Genomic DNA, 10,354 nt, shown 5'->3' on the forward strand with positions numbered 1-10,354 from the left:
ACAATGCATTTAACAACACACTACAACCTCCCCTGGATACAATGCATTTAAAAACACACTACAACCTCACATGGATACAATGCATTTAACAACACACTACAACCTCACATGGATACAATGCATTTAACAACACACTACAACCTCCTCTGGATACAATGCATTTAACAACACACTACAACCACACCTGGATACAATGCATTTAACAACACACTACAACCACACCTGGATACAATGCATTTAAAGTCATAGAATACATTAAAAAAAAAAAATATTCATAAAAAAAAAAAGAAAAAAGCATTTCCATTGTGGCCCTTTTGAGGGAAGTTATAGAAATGTATTTATTGATGTCTGCATATGTTTTTGCCACGTTTATTATATATTACAGACACGTTCAATTATTTTATGTATTATGTGAGCTAAAGAATAAATAAAAAATGTAAGTATAATTTTTATTTTATTTCTAATGTTACTGTCCCCACTACAAAAAAACCCCAGCTTAAATACATATAATTGTGTCATTTAATTGAAATACTGTAAGAATTCCATTCATTCCTATGGAGGACTGCTCCTATTGGGGAGTACCAATATGTCCGACCGGGAGCTTCAAAGCCTCTCAATGACCAATACATAGCATTAGCAATTCAGGGTTTATATTTACTGAACAAAAATATAAACGCGTGATACATCGTGATAGATCAGAGAGAGTGTATTTTATTACAAAATACAGCACTGAAGCAGAGAACATTAAAAGAATCATAAAAAAGGATTGGGGAATCATCCAAAGTGATACGCTACTACACCAAGTCTTCCCTGAGCCACCAGTCACCAGCTTTAAGAGACGTCCTACCCTACATGACTCTGGTGACTCTCAAAAAACATGGCTTGACCACAAACCCAAGGGATCTTTTAAATGTAACCAGTGCAACCATTGCAGAAATATTGCACAGAAAAAGTATTTTGATGACACAGCTTCTAAAATGGAGTATTACGTCAAGCATTTCATTAACTGCAAAACCACTCATGTCATCTATAGATTGGAATGTCCACAGTGCAACGTGTTCTGCATTGGACAGATAAAGAGATGCCTTCAAGACCGTTTAGCAGAACACAAGTACGTGATACGGGTAGGCAATGAAGACTACCCCATGGCAAGGCACTACAAGTCCTTACACCATGTCAACCCTGCCTCCCTACAAGCTATGGGTATTGATCATGTTCCGGCCTCTATTAGAAAAGGGGACCGTCTAAACAGTTAAATCAAAGGGAACGTTTTGGGATTTACAAGCTGCAGGCCACTAAGTACCCTGGTTTAAATGAAGATATGGATTTACAAACTACAGGCCACTAAGTACCCTGGTTTAAATGAAGATATGGATTTCTCACCCTTCCTGTAGGGTCGTGATAGGTCCATTTGCTGTCATCTAGTGGACATTTTGCTCAATTTCCCTCAGCTATGTTAATACTGTTGTTCATGTTTGCTGTGTTCTAGTGTACTATGGAATATATTGCTTTCTTATTCTTGACACTTCTCCCAGTCATATTTAAGGTTAGAACTACCTTTCTAAGTGTTCTGATACTTCTAGCTTGGAGTTGTATTTTTATGATAACATAGTTACAGTATTTCACTTTTTAATGTGTATAGTATTGCTTACTAGGTGTGTCCAATCAATTTTGTAACCACTCCCTCTTCAAATTAGGGCTAATTGGAAAAGCTGTTCAAAAGAGGACATTGTATTATTTCTTTGTACTCCCTGACGAAGGCCATGCAGCCGAAACGCGTCGGATGTTTAAAACCTTGTTTCTATTGAACATGCCATACAAATAAAGGCATTTTAATTAATTATATGAAGAGTGCCTTGGGCCTCCTTTCTTTTTGATGACCAATTCATCCATTTTACCAAAGAGCACCTTCTGTCTACCAAAATGTACTATTGTGTACGTTAGTAGCGCTTCCCTTCCTCCTCTTGCAACATGTAAAGTGTTGGTCCCATGTTTCATGAGCTGAAATACAGTATCTCAGAAATGTTCCATACGCACAAAAAGCCTATTTCTCTGAAATGTTGTGCACACATTTGTTTCCAACCCTGTTTGTGAGCATTTCTCCTTTGCCAATTTAACCCATCCACCTGACAAGTGTGGCATATCAAGAAGCTGATTAAACAGCGTGATCATTACACAGGTGCAGCTTGTGTTGGGTACAATAAAAGGGCACTCTAAAATGTGCAGTTTTGTCACACAGCATAAGGCCACAGATGTCTCAAGTTTTGAGGGAGCACGCAATTGGCATGCTGACTGCAGGATTGTCCATCAGAGCTGTTGCCAGAGAATTTAATGTTAATTTCTGTACCATAAGCCGCTTCCAATGTCGTTTTTGAGAATTTGGCAGTACATCCAACCGGCCTCATAACAGCTGACCACGTGTAACCACACCAACTCAGGACCTCCATATCCGGCTTCTTCACCTGCAGGATCGTCTGAGACCAGCCACCCGGTCAGCTGATGAAATTGAGGAGTATTTCTGTCTGTAATAAAGCCCTTTTGTGGGGAAAAACTAATTCTGATTGGCCTGGGAGGGCATAGGCCAACCCACTGGGGAGCCAGGCCCACCCACTGGGGAGCCAGGCCCACCCATGTCTGCGACCCTGCCCAGTCATGTGAAACCCATAGATTAAGGCCTAATGAATTTTTTTTCAAATGACTGATTTCCGTATATGAGCTGTAACTCAGTAAAATCGTTGAAATTGTTGTTTTATTCAGTATAAATGATTGCTTTTTGCGCCGTATGCAGTTCTCTGTAGTAAAACTGCATCCACCCGGGGGCGACAATTTGTGTTTCTGGGTTCGCCAAACCCACTCTTTAGAACGGAAGAAGAAGACAACACGGATGTAGAACTGGGAGAGCGATTTTTTTTTTTTAAACATTTAACATTAACTTCCTCGTAGACTTGATAGGTGAATACAACCTGAGAGGAACAGGCTCGTTTGACAATAATAATACCACAAGTCTTCAAAGAATGTCTAAATTACAGTCTTTGAATTCGTTTCTTTCTGAGTGTTTGACGGCGGCGACAGTGGAGATTTTGGGGGCAGTTGAGAAAGTCGTAACTGAGTACCAGGAGGAGATCTCACGATCTAAAGAGGAGAATGATCGTCTACGGAGACTACTTGGGATCACACCGGGTATAAAACGATGTACACCAGGTTTGTGTGTAGATCCCATTTACTCACTTAATATACTGTTTAGGCTATCAGCGATTATCTTTTCATTAACGTTTTAGTTTAGCTTTCACCATGCATGATTAGTTTGTCGATTTTGCAAAAATCATGTGTACTCAGACATGCCTGCGCCTATCATTTCTTCCATCCAGACTCCCAGCAGCTCTCTATCCCTGTCTCTGAAGAAGAGTTTCCCCCTGAGCAAAAACACTGTGAGCAGGATTGGTGCCCTAGTCTGGGACAAGAGGAACCAGGGAACATACTGATTAAAGAGGAACTGAGGACCAGTCAGGAGGAAGAGCAGTTTCAGGGGCCGGAGGGTAATACCATAGAGTTTATATTTAGTTCTCCCTGTGTGAAAAGTGAATGGGATCAGGAAGCCATCAGCCACTGCTCAGCTGTAATTAGTGACCAAGTAAACAGTCCACCATTGGATCCCGAACCACCATTGGGGGCATACTGTTCTAAACTCAGCACCATGTCTAAAGAATCTCACTGCTGCTGTGACTGCGGCAAAGTGTTTGCTCTAAAAGCTGACCTTCAGAGGCATGTGACTCTCGCCAGGGAAAGACCCATTGAATGCCCCTACAACTCCACCAGTAAACTGAAGGCCAATGTCCCACTCTGTCACGGTGGGAACCCCTGCCTTGTTTGTGGCAAGACCTTTAAAAACAAAGCACATCTATCCCAGCACATGATGATTCATACACGGGAGAGGCCATTTAGCTGTGCCGACTGTGGAAAATGCTTCCATCGCAAGGGGCTGCTGAATGTGCATATACAGACTCATAAAGGAGAGAAACCATTTAGCTGTGGATACTGTGGGAAAAGCTTCTATCAGAAGGGGAACCTAACCCAACATGTACGTACTCACACAGGAGAGAAACCATTTAGCTGCGGTAGCTGCGGAAAGAAATTCAGTCGAAAAACACATCTGAACAGGCATATCCAGACTCACGCGGGTAAAAAAACAGCACAGCTGTTCTGTGTGTGGTAGAAGATTTGCTGAGAATGCTTACCTGCTGAAACATGTGGATAAAGTCCACAAATAACAAAAACAGAACCCAAACAGAATGGCGAAAGACGGTGAGGACACAGACATCTTACGTCAGAGGATGGGACTAAAAATGCAGGATGTGGACAAAACTCAGGAAAGCAACACCACACTGGATCATTCATGCTGTTGGTTTCAAATGAATAGATGTAGACTGTTTAAACATTAGCCTATTAACAATTAGATTGTTTTGGAATGTCTGAGCCACGGTGAAGAGAAAATGATCAGACTGATGTTCATACAGAAAACTTTTCAGAAAATCCTATCCTTGAATTTGAGTGTTTCGCTATCCAATTTGACCTGATGGTCTATTCTGACCTAATGCTGCTCATCCGTGATATTGCAGCAACCTTAAAGTTGAAATCCGTTGTGGTGAAACTTCCACGTACGTTTGTGATATAACAACAAAGATGTTACTTCAAACAACAGTTATGTTTTTCTCTGACATCATTGCACGCGTGATAGAACAGCAGAGTATGTACTACTTTTTACATTTTTTTTTAATTATTCTTTAAAAAAAAATTATTACTAAACAAAAATTATAACAAATGTGCCTGGGGTGATCAATGGTTCTGTTTTTTGAGGATTTCAGCTTTAACCCAACACCTGGTCTAGAGCTTGGGACCTCTTGGCCCTAACGGTTAAGGTGTTGGCTTGACCGTTGCTAGACCTGGGTTCGAATCCCGGTTGGGGCAACCACCCAGATTTGCTACAATATCATTGTGTAGCAAAGGCTCTTATGCCCCTTTAACTATACACTCCTATGCGTGCACCTGTAACCGGTTCCCTTGTTAAATACCTGGGGTGTATTCGTTACATCTTGCAATGGAAACCGAGCAAATGGTTCCACTGGATATCATAAGGTGAATGCACCAATTTGTAAGTCGCTCTGGATAAGAGTGTCTGCTAAATGACGTAAATGTAAATGTAATGTAAATGGAACGAAACAGAGAGGGACCTACTTAATTTGTCTAATAGAAACACTTGTTTTCATTGCAAAACGGTTACTTTGCAACAGAAAACGTTTTGAAACAGAATCGGCGTAATGAATACACCCCTGGGTTCCTTTGTCTTTTGTTTCAAGTAGAACTGACAGCGTTTTAGCAACATGACATTTCATAAAAATCTGTTCATATACACCCCCAGGAAAATGACACCTTTAAAATAAACATTTCTAATATTCTGACAAGCGAGCACTTAGATATGGTAATTCATATAATGCCTGGGATGTATAGTACGACGTTTGTGATAATTCTTTAGCAATATAGAGTGGGAAATCAGCTGTGTGTTTGGACAATTAAGACACTGCACTAAATTAAACCTAATAAAAACATCTGTCTAGGACCAGAGTTTTACGCAGACCGGTGCGCCATAGCCAATCAGAGCTATAGTAGACCTATATGCAAATATGTCGTTAGCCACACGGGCCTGCCATCCTTCACTTTGAACTGGACTGTGTGTTTACATGTAGTAGCAACAGTGCAACTTTAGATCATTAGAACGTATTCGCCCAAAAGCCACAAAATACACCTGAATGGATTTCTGCAAATATGTAAACACCACGGGAGTCCTCTTCCATTTGGGAACTTCAGTCCTATTGATCAAACAACCATGAAAAGGTAGGCTCTCTCTCCCTCAGTTATGCACATCAACAAAACCAACAACTAATGCTATTGTTAGCGAGAGAAGCTCAAATCTAACGAGGAAACCTTAGATAAACCCTCTCAAACTTGTTAAGCTAGTTGGCCATCAAACCTCCACTGAAACGATGGGGAATAGTAGCCTGCTCGTCCTTCTGCAGCTTGCCTGCCAATGCATGCTTGTTCCAAACCAGGTTTTGAGATGTGAATGGGAACTTGCCTGTCTGCCCGCCCGTTTGATCAACGCCAAATACGTCATTTGGTTGACAACTAGGAGATATGCTAACTGTGGATAAGTTCAAGTTCAGCTTAGCTAGCTAGCAAAGCAATTTCAATTTGTTTTGCTAACTAAATAACACCTGCATCTCTAGCTGTAGCCACTGAGAAACAATAAGGGGGGAAAAGTCAGTCACTCACCCACTCCTCCAATGGCAAGACATCCTCCCAGCAGCTAGCTGGTTAGCGTTAGGCTCTGTGTTTTTAGCTTGCTAAATAAATAGCTAGCTACATAAATACAAGGAAAAAAAATATAAATGCTACATGCAACAATTTCAAAGATTTTACAGAGTTACAGTTAATATTATAAAATCAGTCAATTGAAATAAATGTATTAGGTCCTAATCTATGGATTTCACGACTGGGAATACTGATATGCATCCGTTGGTCACAGAAACCTTAAAAAAAACAAGTAGGGGCGTGGATCAGAAAACCAGTCAGTATCTGGTGTGACCACGATTTGCGACACATCTTCGCATTGAGTTGATCATGCTGTTGATTGTGGCCTTTTGAAATGTTGTCCCACTGCTCTTCAATGGCAGTGCGAAGTTTCTGTATATTGGCGGGAACTGGAACACACTGTTGTGCACGTCGATCCAGAGCATCCCAAACATGATCAATGGGTGACGTGTGGTGAGTATGCAGGCCATGGAAGAATTGGGAGGTTTTCAGCTTCCAGGAATTGTGTACAAATCCTTGCGACATGGGGCAGTGCATTATCATGGTAAAACATGAGGTGATGGCGGCCTTGAGCCTCAGGATCTTGTCACGGTATCTCTGTGCATTAAAATTGCCATCGATAAAATTGGATTCGTTGTCCGTAGCAAATGCCTATGCCTGCCCATACCATAACCCCACCGCCACCATGGGGCACTCTGTTCACAATGTTGACATCAGCAAACCGCTCACCAACACGACGCCATACACGCTGTTTGCCATCTGCATCTGCCCGGTACAGTTGAAACCGGGATTCATCTGTGAAAAGCACACTTCTCCAGCTTGCCAGTGGCCATCAAAGGTGAGCATTTGCCCACTGAAGTTGGTTACGACACCGAACTACTGTCAGGTCCAGACCCTAGTGAGGACTACCAGCACGCAGATGAGTTTCCCTGAGACAGATTCTGAAGTTATTTGGTTGTGCAAACCCACAGTTTCCCCAGCTGTCCGGGTGGCTGCCCTCAGATGATCCCGCAGGTGAAGAAGCCGGATGTGGAGGTCCTGGGCTGGTGTGGTTACATGTGGTCTGCGGTTGTGAGGCCGTTGGACATAATGTCAAATTCTCTAAAACGACGGAGGTGACTTATGGTAGAGAAATTAACATTAAATTATCTGGCAACAGCTCTGGTGGACATTCCTGAAGTCAGCATGCCAAATGCATTCTCCCTCAACTTGAGACAACTGTGTTATTGTGTTGTGGACTTTTATTGTCCCCGGCACAAGATGCACCTGTGTAATGATCATGCTGTTTAGTCAGCTTCTTGATATGCAACACCTGTCAGGTGGATGGATCATTTTGGCAAAGGAGAAATGTTCGCTAACAGGGATGTAAACATTTGAGAAAAATAATATTTTTGTGCATATGGAACATTTCTGGTCTTTTATTTCAGCTAATGGAAAATGGGACCCACACGTTACATGTTGCGTTTATATTTTTGTTCAGTGTAGATACGCTTGCCCTGGGGTGTCAAACTGAATCTGCTCATTGATTTAAAAAAAAAAAAAAAGTTTTATTACAAAACAAACGTGCAACCGAGACCCAAATTGGCAATATTTTTATAAGAATAATAATGCTCACTTATGTACATAGGATGCTGCTGAATATAGCATTTGAACATATTTAAATAAAATAAAATATTAAATAATATTTGTCTAACCTTTGCTGTTATGCTTGTAGATGTGCATGATATGCTGTGACCCTATTTAAAAAAATACTTTAAAAAAAAGTATTTCACTCCAAATAACAAAAACGTAGCTATAGGTTTGTTGTAACATTTGAACTTAAATGCAACGTTGCTGTAGGGTGCACTCATAATGTAAGTTATTGTAGTTGAGTAGCCAGCCTAGGCCACTAATTAATGTTGCTGTAATAGGCCTACATCTTTCTCCTTTGTGTGGTGTTTTGTTGCAGGTTACATTTTTTTGTTATTCATTGTCAAGCTTTAAAAACCGAAGCCAGACTGCGACATTTTAGTAACCTTCACTCAGCTGTTAACGGGACACACGACAGCAGCACAATTGGAGTTGAATTCACCGGATGGGAGCACATCAGGCTGTAATTTCATAAAGTAGATGACTGAACTGTTGACGAATTTATACTTGCTTGTGTGTTCTATTCGCTTGACACATGTGCGCTAGCCTATTAGCCCCATTATGACTGATTTGGGATTATTGCCCTTGCTAGTTTGTATTGTCATTCCCAGCCTTAGTTACAGTTGTCCGTTTTTGTTCAAAATAGGGAGTAATTGAAACTGAAACAGTGCATCCCAAATGGGGGGAGGCAGTAAACAATCTACCAGCCCAGCTGTGATTTACAACCTGCTAGCAATATTATTTTAGACTACAAAGAAATGTATTGGTGAGTTATGTTAATCATGCATTGAACTGCATCCATATATTCTGCCAACAATGCCTTACTGTACGTCACGTGATGGAATTGTCAAATATAAGCTAATTTGAGAAAGTCTTTATAAAGTTGGTTTTGAAGCATAAACTGGGAATTTTATATTTTTGACTGAAATTATGATTGTCTGTTTGTTTCATATCGGCAACGTATATAAAAGGAATGTTGCCGCGTGTGGATACTAACGTTTAGCTATGCAGTGAAATAATATAATCATTAAACGATGGTGCATATATTTTGTAAACGCTTTGTAGATAATTATGGTTTAAGAGTGATGACTTGATAGAAATAATAGGTTTTATATTATGATGAATATTATTCTTCTGATTGAAATACTGACTGCAATTATGTTATGGTTTGGATAATGGCTCTGTTATGTGCTGGGGATAATTACGTTTATGACATATATTGTGTTTATAATATATGATCATGTGAATTCCTTATTCAATTATTTGAAATATGCTAATACAAATGTTTATTTGTTTTAGCAGATACTTTTGGTCATGTAGTGTATGTGGACACCTGCTCGTCGAACATCTCATTCCAAAATGATGGGCAATAATATAAAGTTGGTCCCCCTTTACTGTTATAACAGCCTCCACTCTTCTGGGAAGGCTTTCCACTAGATGTTGGAACATTGCTGCAGGAACTTGCTTCCATTCAGACACGAGCATTGGTGAGGTTGGGCACTGATGTTGGGAGATTAGGCCTGGCTTGCAGTCGGCGTTCCAATTCATCTCAAAGGTGTTCGATGGGGTTGAGGTCAGGGCTCTGTGCAGCCCAGTCATTTCTGTATGGACCACACTTTTTGCATGGCAGTATTGTCATGCTGGAACAGGAAAGGGCCTTCCCCAAACTGTTGCCATAAAGTTGGAAAGACAGACTCGTCTAGAATGTAATTGAATGCTGTAGATGGTGAAGTGTGATTCATCACTCCGGAGAACTTGTTTCCACTGCTCCAGAGTCCAATGGCGGCGAGCTTAACACCACTCCAGCCAACGCTTGGCATTGCGCACGATGGTCTTAGGCTTGTGTGCAGCTGCTCGGCCATGGAAACCCATTTCATAAAGCTCCCTATGATTTGTATTGTCCTGACGTTGCTTCATGAGGCCGTTTGGAACTCTGTAATGAGTGTTGCAACCAAGGACAGACTATTTTTACCTGCTTCAGTGCTCGGCGGTCTCGTTCTGTGAGCTTGTGTGGCCTACCACTTCACGGCTGACCCGTTGTTGCTCCTAGACGTTCCCACTTCACAATAACAGTACTTACAGTTGACCGGGGCAGCTCTAGCAGGGCAGAAATTTGACGAACTGACTTGTTGGAAAAGTGGCATCTTATGACGATGCCATGTTGAAAGTCACTGAGCTCTTCAGTAAGGCCATTCTACTGCCAATGTTTTGTCTATGGAGATTGCATGGCTGTGTGCTCGATTTTTATACACCTGTCAGCAATGGTTGTGGCTGAAATAGCCGAATCCACTAATTTGAAGGGGTATCCAGATACTTTTGCATATATAGTTTATATCAATAAGGAAACAAGGCAACAGTA

At 41.1% G+C, this 10,354-nt stretch overlaps 1 protein-coding gene across 1 annotated transcript; it reads left to right on the forward strand.

The window, feature by feature from the left end:
- The first annotated feature begins 2,855 nt into the window (after positions 1-2,855).
- On the forward strand, positions 2,856-9,050 carry LOC106588371 (uncharacterized). Its single transcript, XM_014177281.3, has 2 exons — positions 2,856-3,201; positions 3,369-9,050. The coding sequence occupies exons 1-2, from the start codon at positions 3,015-3,017 to the stop codon at positions 4,211-4,213; spliced, it is 1,032 nt and encodes a 343-aa protein (XP_014032756.1). The 5' UTR covers positions 2,856-3,014; the 3' UTR covers positions 4,214-9,050.
- Positions 9,051-10,354: the final 1,304 nt, after the last annotated feature.

The sequence above is a fragment of the Salmo salar genome, chromosome 27 (assembly GCF_965601325.2).
Source record: "Salmo salar chromosome 27, fSalSal1, whole genome shotgun sequence".
Lineage (NCBI taxonomy): Eukaryota > Metazoa > Chordata > Actinopteri > Salmoniformes > Salmonidae > Salmo > Salmo salar.